The sequence below is a fragment of the Hypanus sabinus genome, chromosome 3 (assembly GCF_030144855.1).
Source record: "Hypanus sabinus isolate sHypSab1 chromosome 3, sHypSab1.hap1, whole genome shotgun sequence".
NCBI lineage: Eukaryota > Metazoa > Chordata > Chondrichthyes > Myliobatiformes > Dasyatidae > Hypanus > Hypanus sabinus.
The window spans coordinates 3,513,962-3,531,981 of NC_082708.1; the positions used below are offsets into that span (position 1 = coordinate 3,513,962).

Below are 18,020 nucleotides of genomic sequence, written 5' to 3' on the forward strand. Positions count from 1 at the left end.
TGTGTCAGAGAGTCTGCAGAGTGTATATAATGTGTGTCAGAGAGAGTGTCTGCAGAGTGTATATAATGTGTGTCAGAGAGAGTGTCTGCAGAGTGTATATAATGTGTGTCAGAGAGGGAGAGAGTCTGCAGAGTGTATATAATGTGTGTCAGAGAGAGTGTCTGCAGAGTGTATATACTGTGTGTCAGAGAGGGAGAGAGAGAGAGAGAGAGAGAGAGAGAGTCTGCAGAGAGTGTATAATGTGTGTCAGAGAGAGAGAGTCTGCAGAGAGTGTATAATGTGTGTCAGGGAGAGTGTCTGCAGAGTGTATATAATGTGTGTCAGAGAGAGAGTGTCTGCAGAGTGTATATAATGTGTGTCAGAGAGAGAGTGTCTGCAGACTGTATATAATGTGTGTCAGAGAGAGTGTCTGCAGACTGTATATAATGTGTGTCAGAGAGAGAGAGTCTGCAGAGTGTATATAAAGAGGGAGAGTGTCTGCAGAGTGTATATAATGTGTGTCAGAGAGAGTGTCTGCAGAGTGTATATAACGTGTGTCAGGGAGAGTGTCTGCAGAGTGTATATAATGTGTGTCAGAGAGGGAGAGAGTCTGCAGAGTGTATATAATGTGTGTCAGGGAGAGTGTCTGCAGACTGTATATAATGTGTGTCAGAGAGAGAGAGTCTGCAGAGTGTATATAAAGAGAGAGAGTGTCTGCAGAGTGTATATAATGTGTGTCAGAGAGAGTGTCTGCAGAGTGTATATAACGTGTGTCAGGGAGAGTGTCTGCAGAGTGTATATAATGTGTGTCAGAGAGAGTGTCTGCAGAGTGTATATAATGTGTGTCAGAGAGAGTGTCTGCAGAGTGTATATAATGTATGTCGGAGAGAGAGTGTCTGCAGAGTGTATATAATGTGTGTCAGAGAGTCTGCAGAGTGTATATAATGTGTGTCAGAGAGAGTGTCTGCAGAGTGTATATAATGTGTGTCAGAGAGAGTGTCTGCAGAGTGTATATAATGTGTGTCAAAGAGAGAGTCTGCAGAGTGTATATAATGTGTGTCAGAGAGATGGTCTGCAGAGTGTATATAATGTCTGTCAGAGAGAGAGTGTCTGCAGAGTGTATATAATGTGTCAGAGAGAGAGTCTGCAGTGTGTGTATAATATGCGTCAGAGAGAGAGAGAGTGTCTGCAGTGTATATAATGTGTGTCAGAGAGAGAGAGAGTGCCTGCAGAGTGTATATAATGTGTGTCAGAGAGTGTCTGCAGAGTGTATATAATGTGTGTCAGAGAGAGTGTCTGCAGAGTGTATATAATGTGTCAGAGAGTGTCTGCAGAGTGTATATAATGTGTGTCAGAGTGTCTGCAGAGTGTATATAATGTGTGTCAGAGAGTCTGCAGAGTGTATATAATGTGTGTCCGAGAGAGTGTCTACAGAGTTATATAATGTGTGTAAGAGAGAGAGAGTGTCTGCAGAGTGTATATAATGTGTGTCAGAGAGTGTCTGCAGAGTGTATATAATGTGTGTCAGAGAGAGTGTCTGCAGAGTGTATATAATGTGTCAGAGAGTGTCTGCAGAGTGTATATAATGTGTGTCAGAGTGTCTGCAGAGTGTATATAATGTGTGTCAGAGAGTCTGCAGAGTGTATATAATGTGTGTCCGAGAGAGTGTCTACAGAGTTATATAATGTGTGTAAGAGAGAGAGAGTGTCTGCAGAGTGTATATAATGTGTGTCAGAGAGTGTCTGCAGAGTGTATATAATGTGTGTCAGAGAGAGAGAGTGTCTGCAGAGTGTATATAATGTGTGTCAGAGAGAGTGTCTGCAGAGTGTATATAATGTGTGTCAGGGAGAGTGTCTGCAGAGTGTATATAATGTGTGTCAGAGAGAGAGAGAGTCTGCAGAGTGTATATAATGTGTGTCAGAGAGAGTGTCCACAGAGTGTATATAATGTATGTCAGAGAGAGTGTCTACAGAGTGTATATAATGTGTGTCAGAGAGAGTGTCTGCAGAGTGTATATAATGTGTGTCAGAGAGAGTGTCTACAGAGTGTATATGTGTGTCAGAGAGAGTGTCTGCAGAGTGTATATAATGTGTGTCAGAGAGAGTGTCTGCAGAGTGTATATAATGTGTGTCAAAGAGAGAGTCTGCAGAGTGTATATAATGTGTGTCAGAGAGATGGTCTGCAGAGTGTATATAATGTCTGTCAGAGAGAGAGTGTCTGCAGAGTGTATATAATGTGTCAGAGAGAGAGTCTGCAGTGTGTGTATAATATGCGTCAGAGAGAGAGAGAGTGTCTGCAGTGTATATAATGTGTGTCAGAGAGAGAGAGAGTGCCTGCAGAGTGTATATAATGTGTGTCAGAGAGTGTCTGCAGAGTGTATATAATGTGTGTCAGAGAGAGTGTCTGCAGAGTGTATATAATGTGTCAGAGAGTGTCTGCAGAGTGTATATAATGTGTGTCAGAGTGTCTGCAGAGTGTATATAATGTGTGTCAGAGAGTCTGCAGAGTGTATATAATGTGTGTCCGAGAGAGTGTCTACAGAGTTATATAATGTGTGTAAGAGAGAGAGAGTGTCTGCAGAGTGTATATAATGTGTGTCAGAGAGTGTCTGCAGAGTGTATATAATGTGTGTCAGAGAGAGAGAGAGTGTCTGCAGAGTATATAATGTGTGTCAGAGAGAGAGAGTGTCTGCAGAGTGTATATAATGTGTGTCAGAGAGAGAGAGAGTGTCTGCAGAGTATATAATGTGTGTCAGAGAGAGAGAGTGTCTGCAGAGTGTATATAATGTGTGTCAGAGAGAGAGAGAGTGTCTGCAGAGTATATAATGTGTGTCAGAGAGAGAGTGTCTGCAGTGTATATAATGTGTGTCAGAGAGTGTCTGCAGAGTGTATATAATGTGTGTCAGAGAGAGTGTCTGCAGAGTGTATATAATGTGTGTCAGAGAGTGTCTGCAGAGTGTATATAATGTGTGTCAGAGAGAGTGTCTGCAGAGTATGAGAAAGTTCAGTAAGGAATTGGTGTGCAATGTGATATTTGGTGAGGATAGCAGCCTTCAATGTCTGCAAAACTTAAAGGAGTTGGCTATTGACTTTTGGAAGTATGATAGAGTACACATTCTGTTTCACTCTGTAAGACATTTTGTGATGTGCCAATGATATTAAATCCGATACTGATTCTGTGCAGGGATGAAAATTGTTGGATGCTTCAAGTTCATTATTATCACCAACTCGACGTAACTATCACCAGTTTTGGTCCAAACAGAATATGGTCAGGGAAGTGCACAGTCCCTCTACATCCTTGGAAGACTGAAGAATTTTGTGTAGCATTTAATGCAAGGGTATTGCAGTGGCAGATAGTTATCTCCCAGCCGGAATTGTTTTCAGGTAGCGGACGATTTCCTTCCACACCGCTCTGATGCATTGGGAAATCACGTACTAGGAAAGTTACAGCAGTGGTTTGCCATTGCCTTCTGCCGGGTGAATTTTTTATAAGAGATCACCAGCTCTTAATGGGATTACCAGTATTCTATTCCTGCCACTGTTCGTAAGGAGTTCCCTCTTCTCTTTGCTGCCATCAGGGAGGAGGTACAGAAGCCTAAAGGCACACACTCAGTGATTTGGAAATCGCTTCTGCTCTTCTGCCATCAGCTGCTGAATGCACAATGAATCCATGTACACTATTTCACGACATTTTTCTCTAATTACACTATTTAATTGTACTAGTTTTTTATATATGTACAGATACATATTTCTGACTGTAATTTACTGTTTTATTATAATGTAGTGCAATGTGCTGCTGCCTGAAAAGAACAAATTTCACTTCATATGCCAACAATATTAAACCTGATTCTGATTCTGGTTCCAAGCAACAGAAAATCTGCAGATGCTGGTCATCCGAGCAGCACACACAAAATGTGGGAGGAACTCAGCAAGCCAGGCAGCATCTATGGAAAAAAAGGTTCAGTTGACATTTTCGGCCAAGACCCTTCGGCAGGACTCCCAAAGGGTCTCAGGCCCAAAACTTCGACTCCACTTTTTTTTCCGCAGATGCTGCCTGGCTTTCTGAATTCCTCCCGCATTTTGTCTGATTCTGGTTCTCTATGTTTTCCCCACGATCACATGTATTTCCTCTGGGTGCTCCCATTTCCTCCTACATTCCAAAGACAAGGGTTAGTAGGTCAATTGATCACATGGGTGTAATGGAGTGGCACAGGATTGTAGAGCTGGAGTGGCCTGTTAGTGTGCTGTGTCTCCAAATATAAAAACAAAATTGTCATGTCCCCGATAATCCTCACCAACTTTCATAGATGCAGCACGAAGAGTATCCTATCTGGGTGTAGTGCAGCTTTGTATATCAGATGTTTTGTGGATCCGGAACTGGCTTGACCACAGAAGACAGAGTGGTTGTAGATGGTTCGTGTTCTGCAAGGAGGTCGGTGACCAGTGGTGTTCTGCAGGGATCTGTTCTGGAACCCCTCCTTTTCATGATTTTTATAAATGACCTGGATGAGAAGTAGAAGGGTGGGTTTGTATGTTTGCTGATGACACAAAGGTTGGGGGTGCTGTGGATAGTATGGAAGGTTGTCAGAGGTTACAGCAGGACATCAAGAGGATGCAGAACTAGGCTGAGAAGTGGCAGGTGGACTTTAACCCAGATAAGTGTGAAGTGGTTCATTTTGGTAGGTCCAAGTTGAAGACAATATAGTATAAATGTTAAGACTTTTGGCAGTGCGGAGGATCTGGGGGTCCATGTCGATAGGACTCTGAAACCTGCTGCGCAGGTTGACAGTGTTGTTAAGAAGGCATATGGTGTGGCCTTCATCAACCATGGAATTGAGTTCAAGAGCCGTGAGATAATGTTACAGCTATGTAAGACCTTGGTCAGACCTCAGTTGGAGTATGCAGATGATACTAAGATAGGTGGCGTTGTGGATTATGAAATAGGTTTTCAAAGCTTGCAGAGAGATTTAGGCCAGTTAGAAGAGTGGGCTGAAAGATGGCAGATGGAGTTTAATGCTGATAAGTGTGAGGTGCTACATTTTGGTAGGAGTAATCAAAATAGGACATACATGGTAAATAGACAATAGACAATAGGTGCAGAAGTAGACCATTCGGCCCCTCGAGTCTGCACCGCCATTCTGAGATCATGGCTGATCATTCACTATCAATACCCAGTCCCTGCCTTGTCCCCATATCCCTTGATTCCCCTATCCATCAGATATCTATCCAGCTCCTTCTTGAAAGCATCCAGAGAATTGGCCACCACCGTCTTCCGAGGCAGTGCATTCCACAGCTCCACAACTCTCTGGGAGAAGAAGCTCTTCCTCAACTCTGTTTTAAATAACTGACCTCTTATTCTCAATCCATGCCCTCTGGTACTGGACTCTCCCAACATCTGGAACATATTTCCTGCCTCAATCCTATCAAATCCTTTAATTATCTTAAACGTTTCAATCAGATCCCCTCTCAATCTCCTCAATTCCAGCGTGTACAAGCCCAATCTCTCCAATCTCTCTGCGTAAGACAGCCCTGCCATCCCAGGAATCAACCTAGTGAATCTACGCTGCACTTCCTCAATTGCCAGAATGTCCTTCCTTAAACCTGGAGACCAAAACTGTACACAATATTCCAGGTGTGGTCTCACCAGGGCCCTGTACAAATGCAAAAGAACATCCTTGCTCTTGTATTCAATTCCCCTTGTAACAAAGGCCAACATTCCATTTGCCCTCTTCACTGCCTGTTGCACTTGCTCATTCACCTTCATTGACTGGTGAACTAGGACTCCTAGGTCTCTTTGCATTTCTCCCTTACCTAACTCTACACTGTTCAGACAATACTCTGCCCTCTTGTTCCTGCTTCCAAAGTGGATAACTTCACATTTATGTGAAGTAAATGATAGGGCATTGAAGAATGCAGTAGAACAGAATGATCTGGGAATAATGGTGCATAGTTCCCTGAAGGTGGAATCTCATGTGGACAGGGTGGTGAAGAAAGCTTTTGGTATGCTGGCCTTTATAAATCAGAGCATTGAGTATAGGAGTTGGGATGTAATGTTAAAATTATACAAGGCATTGGTGAGGCCAAATTTGGAGTATTGTGTACAGTTCTGGTCACCGAATTATAGGAAAGATGTCAACAAAATAGAGAGAGTACAGATGAGATTTACTAGAATGATACCTGGGTTTCAGCACCTAAGTTACAGAGAAAGGTTGAACAAGTTAAGTCTTATTCCCAGAAGGTTGAGGGGGGACTTGACAGAGGTATTTAAGTGTTTGAGAGGGATAGAGTTGACGTGGATAGGCTTTTTCCATTGAGAGTAGGGGAGATTCAAACAAGAGGACATGAGTTAGGGGGCAGAAGTTTAAGGGTAACACAAGGGGGAACATCTTTACTTAGAGAGTGGTAGCTGTGTGGAAAGAGCTTCCGGTAGAAGTGGTAGAGGCAGATTCGATATTGTCATTTAAGTTAAAATTGGATAGGTATATGGACAGAAAAGGAATGGAGGGTTATGGGCTGAGTGCAGGTCGGTTGGACTAGGTGAGAGTAAGTGTTCGGCACGGGCTAGAAGGGCCGAGACAGCCTGTTTCCGTGCTGTAATTGTTATATGGAATACTGTGTTCAGTTCCTGTCACCTCACTATAGGAGGAATGTTGATACTATAGAGAGAGTGTAAAGGAGATTTACAAAGATGTTGCCTGCATTGGAGAGCATGTGTTATGAGAATAGGTTGATTGATCTTGGCATTTTCTCCTTGGAATAACAGAGGATGAGAGGTGACCTGATCGAATTTTACAAGATGATGAGAAGCATTGATTGTGTGGATATTAAAACATAGAACATAAAAAACCTACAGCACAATACAGGCCCTTTGGCCCACAATGCTGTGCCAGACATGTACTTAGTTTAGAAATTACCTAGGGTTACCCATAGCCCTCTATTTTCCTAAGCTTCATGTACCTATCCAGAAGTCTCTTAAGAGACTCTATCATATCTACTTCCACCGTCGCCAGCAGCCCATTCCACGCACTCACCACTCTATGCATAAAAAAATTTACCTCTGACATCTCTTCTGTACCTACTCCCAAGCACCTTAAAATTGTGTTCTCTTGTGGCAACCATTTCAGCCCTGGGAAAAAGCCTCTGACTATCCACACAATCAATGCTTCTCATCATCTTATACATCTTTATCAGGTCACCTCTCATCGTCTGTCGCTCCAAGGAGAAAAAGCAGAGTTCATTCAACCTATTCTCAAAAGGCATGCTCCCCAATCCAGGCAACATCCTTGTAAATCTCCTCTGCACCCTTTCTATGGCTTCCACATCCTTCCTGTAGTGAGACGACCAGAACTGAGCACAGTACTCCAAGTGCGGTCTGACCAGGGTCCTATATAGCTGCAACATTACCTCTCGGCTCTTGAACTCAGTCCCACGGTTGATGAAGTCCAATACAGGTGACCCCTGCTTTTCGAACGTTCGCTTTACAACAACTCGCTGTTACGAAAGACCTACATTAGTACCTGTTTTCGTTAACCAAAGAGGATTTTCGCTTTTACAAGAAAAAGACACCGGCTTTATACGTGTGTTTACCCCGAGAAAGACTACAATGACCGTGAAGCCTTGTGCAGACAGTGGTTTGCGTATGCGTGTACGTGCCGATTTTTTTTCTCCAAATTGATTTTGGCTCGCTGTTTTCCCGAGTTTGATAAGTGAAACTACACCGTACCTACAATATTTCTACTTTATATAGGGTGTATATTTATCATATCATTCCTGCTTTTACTATATGTTAGTGTTATTTCAGGTTTTATGTGTTATTTGCTTTGATTTGGTAGGTTTTTTTTGGGTCTGGGAACACTCATAAATTTTTCCCATATAAATTACTGGTAGTTGCTTCTTCGATTCACGACATTTCGGATTACAAACGGCTCTACCTTCGGATTGTGGGGGAAACCTGTACACCGTATGCCTTCTTAACCACACAGTCAACCTGCGCAACAGCTTTGAGTGTCCTATGGACACAGACCCCAAGATCCCTCTAATCCTCCACACTGCCAAGAGTCCTGCCATTAATACTATATTCTGCCATCATATTTGACCTACCAAAATGAACCACCTCACACTTAACTGGGTTGAACTCCATCTGCCACTTCTCAGCCCAGTTTTGAATCCTATCAATGTCCCGCTGTAACCTCTGACAGTCCTCCACACTATCCACAACACCTCCAACCTTTGTGTCATCAGCAAACTTACTAACCCATCCCTCCACGTCCTCATCCAGGTCTTTATAAAAGTCACTAAGAGGTCCCAGAACAGATCCCTGAGGTACACCATTGGTCACCAACCTCCATGCAGAATATGATCTATCTACAACCTTCTGTGGGCAAGCAAATTCTGGATCCACAAAGCAAGGTCCCCTTCGATCCCATGGTTCATTACTTTCTCAATAAGCCTTGCATGGGGTACCTTATCAAATGCCTTGCTGAAATCCATTATACATTACATTTACTGCTCTTCCTTCATTAGTGTGTTTAGTTACATCCTCAAAATATACAATCAGGCTCAGAAGACACAATCTGCCTTTGACTAAGTCATGCTGACTGTTCCTAATCATACTATGCCTCTGCAAATGTTCATAAATCCTGCCTCTCAGGATCTTCTCCATCAACTTACCAACCACTGAAGTAAGTAAGACTCACTGGTCTATAATTTCCTAGGCTATCTCTACTCCCTTTCTTGAATAAGGGAACAATATCTGCTACTCTCTAATCCTTCGCAATATCTCCCATCTCCATTGCTGGTGCAAAGATCATTGCCAGAGGCTCAGCAATCCCCTCCCTTGCCTCCCACAGTAGCCTGGGGTACATCTCATTTGGACCCGGTGACTTATCCAACTTGATGCTTTCCAAAAGCTGCAGCACATCCTCTTTCTTAATGTCTATATGCTCAAACTTCACAGTCCAGAGAAAGTCATCCCTACAATTGCCAAGGTGCTTTTCCGTACTGAATACCAAAGCAAATCATTCATTAAGTACCTCCGCTACCTCCACCAGTCCCATACACACTTTTCCACTGTCTCATTTGATTGGTTGTATTCTCTCACATCTTATCCTCTTGCTCTTCACTTATTTGTAGAATGCCTTGGGCTTTACCTTATCCTGCTTGCCAAACAAGCTTCCAGCACTCTCTCGCAACAAAGGAGCATTCCTGCTTGTTAGCAAAACAAAGAAGCCCTTTTGATTACATACACAGTAACAAAGAAAAAAGAAGAGACCCCCTTTACACCTGTCTACTGTATCTATATCTCTCATAATCTCATAGACCTCTGTCAGATAAGGTTAGTGGGTTAATTGGTCACATGCATGTAATTGGCCCAGAAAGGCCTGTTACTGAGCTGTGTTATAAATAAATAAACACAGTAAATAAATAAAATAGCCCCAAGTTGATCTCTCTGATGCGCTACCCAGGCTTCCGGAGATTTTGACAGTCATCCGTGTGGCAAATGAGGATCAAGACTTTTACTTTAACATTGCACCATCTGGTTTCAGAGGGGTTAGTAACATGGCATGTACCACTCTCACCAAGGCTGTGATCAGTAATGTGGAGAGGAGGGAGGTCAGATAGGAGACTGGAACTACAGGGAGAGCCATCAAAATAAAGATTAGTTTTATTTGTCACATGTATGTCGGATGTCGTTACAAAGGAAGCAAGACAGTGGCTATACTTCATTAGGAGTTTGAAGAGATTTAGCATATAACAAATACACTCAAAAACTTCTATAGCTGTGCCGTGGAGAGCATTCTGTCAGACTGGTATGGGGGGGGGGGGGGGCGGCTACTGCACACAACTGAAAGAAGCTGCAGCTGGTTGTAAATTTAGTCAGCTCCATCTTGGATACTAGCCTACAAAGTACCCAGGACATCTTCAAGGAGCAGTGTCTCAGAAAGGCAGTGTCCATTATTAAATACCTCCAGCACCCAGGGCATGCCCTTTTCTCACTGTTACCATCAGGTAGGAGGTACAGAAGCCTGAAGGCACACACTCAGCGATTCAGGAACAGCTTCTTCCCCTCTGCCATTCGATTCCTAAATGGCCATTGAACCCTTGGACGCGACTACACTTTTTTAATATATAGTATCTTTTGCATGATTTTTAATCTATTCAATATACTTATATTGTAATTGATTTACTTATTATTTTCTTTCTTCTATATTATGTATTACATTGAACTGCTGCTGCTAAGTTAACAAATTTCAGGTCACATGCCAGTGATAATAAACCTGATTCTGATCGGAACATTCAGTGAAATATGTCATTTCTAATGACAACAGTCTGAGGATGTGCTGAGGCAGCCTGCAAGTGTCATTGTGATTCCAGCACCAACAAAGCATGTGCACAACTTACTAACGCTAACCTGTATGTCTTTGGAATGTGCAATATCTTGCAATTACAGTAAGTGTCAGCCATTTTACTTGCTGCAGGAGAGTTCAGCGATCATTTTGGTAGCAGGGTACATTCCACCTCAGGCCAGTATCAGACAGGCTCTGGATGATCTGAACAATGTGACCAACATGCACAAAACAGCACATCCTGACGGTTTCACTATCATTTTGGGGGATTTTAACTAGGCCTGCTTGAAAAAGTCACTAAATAATTACCATCAAAAAATTACTTGTAGTACCAGAGGAAACAACACACTGGACCACTGTTACACCACCGTCAAAAATGCCTACCATACTATTCCATGCTCAGACTTCGGGAAGTCTGATCACCTGGCTGTACTTCTACACCCTGAGTATAAGCAGAGACTGAAGACTGCAGCATCAGTAGTGAGGACCAAGAAGGTTTGGACAAGGGAAGCACAGGAGCGCCTACAGGACTGCTTTGAATCAGTGGACTGGATTGTATTCAGGGATTTATCGCCGAATCTGGATGAGTATGGCACATTTGTTACTGACTTCATTAAAACCTGTGTGGATGAGAGTGTGCCTATGAAAACTTGCTGTAGATTCCCAAACCAAAAGCCATGGATGAACCTGAAGCTTCGTCATCTGCTGAGGACTAGAACTATGGCATTTAAATCTGGTGAACCAGGTATGACTTGCCATTTCAAGAATGAAGAAACAATTCTGAGCGAGGTTGGAGGTGACACTGGATGCTCATCAACTCTGGCAGGACATTACTTCCCACAAAGCGAAACCCAAGGGCATGAACGGCAGTGATGCTTCACTACCGGATGAGCTCAATGCCTTTTATGTCCACTTTGAAAGGGAGAACATACCTATAGCTATGAAGATCCCTGCTGCACCCAGTGATCATGTAATGCCTATCTCGGAGACCAATATTAGTCTGTCTTTAAGGAGATAACCGGAAGATCTGTGTGGATTGGTGATGATGTCTCCTCCTCACTGACAATCAAATCTAGTGCACCTCAGGGGTGTGTGCTTAGCCCACTGCTGTATTCCCTCTATACCCATGATTGTGCAGCTAGGCATAGCTCAAACACCATCTATTAATTGCTGATGATATAACCATTGATGGTGGAATCTCAGATGGAGGTGCGAGGGCATGCAGGAGTGAGATATACCAGCTAGTTGCCTGGTGTCACAGCAACAACCTTGCACTCGATGTTAGTAAGACGAAAGAGCTAATTGTGAACTTAGGAAGGGTAAGATGAAGGAACACATATCAATCCTCATAGAGGGATCAGAGGTGGAGAGAGTGAGCAGTCTCACATTCCTGGGTGTCAAGCTGTCTGAGCATCTGACCTAGTCCCAACACATCGAGAAGGCAAGGGAACAGCTATATTTCATCAGGAGTTTGGAAAGATTTGCTTTGTCACTTAAAACACTCAAACTTCACAGATATACAGTGGAGAGTATTCTGAAAGGCTGCATCACTGTCTGGTATGGGGATGGAGGACTACTACACAGCACCAAAAGAAGCTGCAGAAAGTTGTAAAATTAGTCATCTCCATCTTGGTACCAGCCTCACAATCAATAGTGAAAAAATGAAGGAATAACGAGAGAGTGCTCGTGGGTTCATGCTCCGTGAAGCATCAACTATGTTCTTTGTTCCTAGGTGTCAACATCTCTAAAGATCTATTCTGGGTCCAACATCTTGATGCAATTACAAAGAAGGCATGTCAGCAGTTATATTTCATTAGGAGACAGTATTTCACGAAAGACTATCGCAAAATGCTAAAGATCAAAGTTCAAAGTATCAAAGTATGTATACATTATACAACCTTGCGATCCAGCTCCTAACAGATATACCATTGAGACATTCTAACTGGTTGCATCACCTTCTGGTCTGGAGGGGCGACTGCACAGGATCAGGGAAAGCTGCAGGAAGTTGTAAACTCACTCAGCTCCATCGTGGGAACCAGTCTTGCCACCTTCAGAAGGTGGTGCCCCATCACCCAGAACGTGCCCTCTCTTCAATACTACTATCAAGGAGGAGGCACACACTCAGTGATTCAGGAACAGCTTCTTCTTCCTCCCCACCTTCAGACTTCTGAACAGGCAATGAGCCAGCCCTAAACACAATGCCACTATTCTTGCTCTCTTTTTGTAATACTTTATTATATATATAATGCAGTAATTTTCTAGTTTTTATTATGTACTGCTATAAAACAACATGGCATATGTTGGTGATATTATGCCCGAATGCCTGTTTTGAAATCTGACAACAGAGGGAAGAAGCTGTTTCTCAATCATTGAGAGTGCACCTTTGGGATCCATGACCTTTCCCCTGATGTGCACGCTGTATTGAGGTGTTAAACCAAAATCACTAACTTGTGCAAGTGACACAGCTTTTCTTTCCCATAGTTCTTGCGAGAAGACCTGAACTACCAGGACGCTGCAGCAAAGCACAGCACCTTCCATGGTGGAGACAAGCTGATCAGTGTGGAGGACTTGTGGAAGTCATGGAAAAGTTCAGAAGGTAAACGTTTACAACTCTGGGCAGTTCTTCTCATGATCTGTTTTGGACCCAGGTGTTGGCTATATATTCCTGCCATACCTTGTGCTTGCGCATCACCCATTGTGGATTTCCTGTAGTACGGAGAACATCATCCTTAAAACATTCTGAAGTCAAGAATGCAAGTTATTTTGAAAATCCAGAACAGCTCAAACAAAATGCTGGAGGAACTCAGCTGATCAGGCAGCATGTGGTGGGGAATAAACAGTCAATCTTTTGAGCTGAGGACTGGAAGGGAATGGGACAGAAGCCAGAATCAAGCTAAGAGAATGTGGAGTTTGAGTATACTGTAAATTGAGTAATAAGGAAGTCAGAGTGACAGTGAACAACTGGAAGGAAGCTTACACAGCTGAGAATGAGAGGGTACAAGAGTCACCTACAGTTGACAGTCACTGTTCCAAGCTAAGTGAACGGAGTTCAAGAGCCATGAGGTAATGGAATGCCTGAACTGCTGAGTTACTCCAGTATTTTATGTATTGCTCAAGATTTCCAGCATCTGCAGAATTTATTCTTAGTTTGCTTGTCAACCTGTGGCGAGCTGGGCTGGATAGAGTGAGGTGTAGCCCTCCCCCATTGTTTGACCCATGGTATCGGAGGCCTTAGACTGTGATCCATGACTTTCAGCATCTGGAGTGGGATTTCACTTTCTGTGACAGTCTTGTAAATCAGAAACAGCCTATTGTAGGGACTCCGTGGATTGAACAGCACCAGTGGGAGGAAAGGAACCATCAATGTTTCGGATTGAAACCCTGCATCAGAACAACCTGGGTCTCCACTGTGGTTGAGTGTTGATGATCGTTGCCGTGCTGGGCACTGAGAGCACCATTACCTTATGGAAATGGGTCCTTTGGTAGATCCTGCCCTGAATACATTTCAACTGATTCTGTTTTCCTGTCCCCTCAGTGTTCAACTGGACAGGAGAGGAGGTCATTGAGTGGCTCATCAACTACGTGGAGCTGCCACAGTACGAGGAACACTTCAGAAAACTGCGCATCAATGGACATGACATGCCAAGGTACGTTCCATCATTCCCTGCCACCCTCTTATCAGTCTAGCCCCGGTAGGCAAGCAACTTCCCAGAAGCCATCTAGAAAATGGTGTTGTTTATTTCAAATGGTGGGAGAGTCAAGGACCAGAAGGCACAGCCTCAGAATAGAGGGATAACCATTTAGAACAGAGATGAGGAATTTGTTTAGCAAGAGGGTGGTGAAACTGTGGAATTCATTGCCACTTGCCACAGATGGCTGTGGAGACCAAGTCACTGGGTAAACAAAGTGCAGGATGATAGGTTCTTTATTTGTCAGGGCATCAAAAGTTCTGGGGAGAAGGCAGGAGAATGAGGTGGAGAGGGATAATAAATCAGCCAAGTTGGAATTCAGAGCAGATTCAATGAGCCAAATGGCCTAATTCTGCTCCTTTGGTCTTCTGAAATTATTGAAAGCATGATCTTACAGCTGAGCAATGGCTGTGAGATAATCTTGAACAAAAGCCATTGCTTGTATTGTAAGAGATTTGGCCTATGACAGGGTTTTCAGGTGCCTGCCCAGTTTGTCCAGCTAACCATTTTAAAGCGTACCTATGCTGTGTTCATAACCACGAGACATAGAAACATAGAAAACCTACAGCACAGTGCTGTGCCGAACATGTACTTACTTTAGAAATTACCCAGGGTTACCCATAGCCCTCTATTTTTCTAAGCTCCATGTACCGATCCAGGAGTCTCTTAAAAGACCCTATCGTATCCGCCTCCACCACCGTCGCCAGCGGCCCATTCCATGCACTCACCTCTCTCTGCGTAACCTTTATACCTACTTCCAAGCACCTTAAAACTGTGCCCTCTCGTGCTACCCATTTCAGCCCTGGTAAAAACTATCTGACGATCCACACAATCAATGCCTCTCATCATCTTGTACACCTCTATCAGGTCACCTCTCATCCTCTGTTGCTGCAATGAGAAAAGCCCAAATTCACTCAACCTGTTCTCATAAGGCATGCTCCTCAATCCAGGCAACATCCTTGTAAATCTCCTGTGCACCCTTTCTATGGCTTTCACATCCTTCCTTTAGTGAGGTGACCAGAACTGAGCACAGTACTCCAAGTGTGGTCTGACCAGGGCCCTATAGCTGTAACATTATCTCTTGGCTCTTGAACTCAATCCCATAGTTCATGAAGTCCAGACTCTGTATGCCTTCTTAATCACAGAGTCAACCTGTGCAGCAGCTTTGAGTGTCCTATGGACATAGACCTCAAGTTCCCTCTGATCCTCCACACTGCCAAGAGCCTTACCATTAATACTATATTCTGCCATAATATTTGACCTACCAAAATGAACCACCTCACACACATCTGGGTTGAACTCCATCTGCCACTTCTCAGCCCATTTTTGCAACCTATCAATGTCCTGCTGTAACCTCTGACAGCCCTCCACACTATCCACAACATCCCCAATCTTTGTGTCAGCAGCAAATTTACTAACCCACCCAAGCACTTCCTTATCCAGGTCATTTATAAAAATCACGAAGAGAAAGGGGTACCAGATCAGATCCCTGAGACACACCACTGGTCACCAACCTCCATGCAGAACCATATACACTACATCTACTGCTCTACCTTCATCAATGTGTTTAGTCACATCTTCAAAAAATTCAATCAGGCTCATAATGTACAACCTGCCTTGACAAAGCCATGCTGACTATTCCTAATCATATTATGCCTCCCCAAATGTTCATAAATCCTGCCTCTCAGGATCTTCTCCATCAACTTACCAACCACTGAAGTAAGACTCACTGGTCTATAAATTCCTGGGCTACATCTACTCCCCTTCTTGAATAAGGGAACAACATCTACAACCCTCCAATCCTCCAGAACTTCTCCCGTCCCCATTTATGATGCAAAGATCATTGCCAGAGGCTCAGCAATCACCTCTCTCCCTTCCCACAGTAGCCTGGGGCATATCTTGTCTGGTCCCAGTGACTTATCCAACATAATGGTTTCCAAAAGCTCCAGCACATCCTCTTTCTTAATGTCTACATGCTCAAGCATTTCAGTCTGCTGTAACTGATCCCTGTAAACGCCAAGATCCTTTTCCATAGTGAATACTGAAGCAAAGTATTCATTAAGTACCTCAGCTACCTCCTCCGGTTCCGTGCACACTTTTCCACTGTCACACTTGATTGGTTCTATTCTCTCACGTCTTATCCTCTTGCTGTTCACATACTTGTAGAATGCCTTGGGGTTTTCCTTAATCCTGTCTGCCAAAGCCTTCTCATGGCCCCTTCTGGCTCTCCTAATTTCATTCTTAAGCTCCTTCTTGCTAATTTTCTAGATCTCTATCAATAATTTTTTGAACCTTTTGTAAGCTTTTCTTCTTGACTAGATTTACAACAGCCTCTGTACACCACGGTTCCTGTACCCTATTATCCTATCCCTATCTCATTGGAATGTACCTATGTAGAACACCACGCAAATATCCCCTGAACTTTTGTCACATTTCTGCCATACATTTCCCTAAGAATATCTGCTCCCAATTTATGCTTCCAAGTTTCTGCCGAATAGCTTCATATTTCCCCTTACTCCAATTAAACACTTCCCTATCTTGTCTGTTCTTATCTCTATCCAACACTATGGTAAAAGAGATAGAATTGTGATCATTTTCTACAAAATGCTCTCCCACTGAGAGACCCGACACCCGACCAGGTTCATTTCCCAACTGCAGATCAAGGACAGCTTCTCCTCTTGTGGGCTTATCTACATTGTGTGTCAAGAAACCTTCCTGAACACACCTAACAAACTCTACCCATCTAAACCCCTTGCTCTACGGAGATGCCAATCAATATTGGAGAAATTAAGATCCCCATCACAACAACCCTGTTATTACTGCACCGTTCCAGAACCTGCCTCCCTATCTGTTCCTCGATGTCCCTGTTACTATTGGGTGGTGTATAAACAACATCCAGCAGAGTTATTGATCCCTTTTAGAGACTCAGTAGACAATCCCTCCATTACTTCCTCCTTTTCTGCAGCCATGACACTATCTCTGATCAGCAGTACCACGCCCCCACCTCTTTTACCTCCCTCCCTGTCCTTTCTGAAACATCTAAAGCCCGGCACTCTAAGTAACCATTCCTGTCCCTGAGCCATCCTAGTCTGTAATGGCCACAACATTACAGCTCAAAGTGCTGATCCAGGCTCTAAGCTCATCCGCTTGTTTGTGGTGCTTCTTGCATTAAAATAGACACATCTCAAACCGTCGGTCTGAGCCCGTCCCTTCTCTATCCCTGCCTATCCTCCCTCCCACACTGCCTACAAGCTTTCTCTATTTGTCAGCCAACCACCCCTTCCTCGGTTCCCACCCCTCAGCAATTCTTGTTTAAACTTTCCCCCCAAAAGCCATAGCAAAACTCCCTGCCAGGATATTGGTCCTGCTCAGATTCAAGTGCAATCTGTCATTTTAGTACAAGTCTGCCCGAAAAGAGGTCCCAATGATCCAGAAATCTGAATCCTTACCCCCTGCTCCAATCCCTCAGGCATGCATTTATCTTCCACCTCATTCTATTCCTTTACTCACTGTCACATGGCACAGGCAGTAAACCTGAGATTACTATCTTTGAGGTCCTGCTTCTCAGCTTCTTTCCTAACTCTCTGTAGTCTGTTTTCAGGAGCAGAATTAGGCCATTTGGCCCATCAAGTCTGCCCTGACACTCAATCATGACTGGTCCCTTTTCCCGTCCTCAGCCCCACTCCCTGGCCTTCTCTTCTTAACATTTGATGCCATGCACAATCATGAACCTGTCGAGCTCTCTCTTAAATACACCCAACAACCTGGCTTCCACAGCTGCCTGTGGTAATAATTTCCACAAATTCACCACCCTCTGGCTAAAGAAATTTTTCCAGATCTCTGTTTTAAATGGACGCCTCTCTATCCTGAGGCTGTGCCCTCTTGTACTAGACTCCCCCACCATTGTAGACATCTTTTCCACATCTACTCTTCCTCAACCTTTCAACATTCATAAGGTTTCAATGAGATCCCTGCTTATCCTAAACTCCAGCAACTACAGACCCAGA

At 43.6% G+C, this 18,020-nt stretch overlaps 1 protein-coding gene across 2 annotated transcripts in view; it reads left to right on the top strand.

Annotated features, from left to right (window-relative positions):
- Window positions 1–18,020, top strand: part of stim1b (stromal interaction molecule 1b) — a 198,077-nt gene that overhangs the window by 102,111 nt on the left and 77,946 nt on the right. For both annotated transcript variants that reach the window (XM_059963541.1, XM_059963542.1), the window contains exons 3-4: window positions 12,806–12,920; window positions 13,860–13,971. In XM_059963541.1, the coding sequence (XP_059819524.1) occupies window positions 12,806–12,920; window positions 13,860–13,971 (227 nt within the window). The remainder of the gene's footprint in view (window positions 1–12,805; window positions 12,921–13,859; window positions 13,972–18,020) is intronic.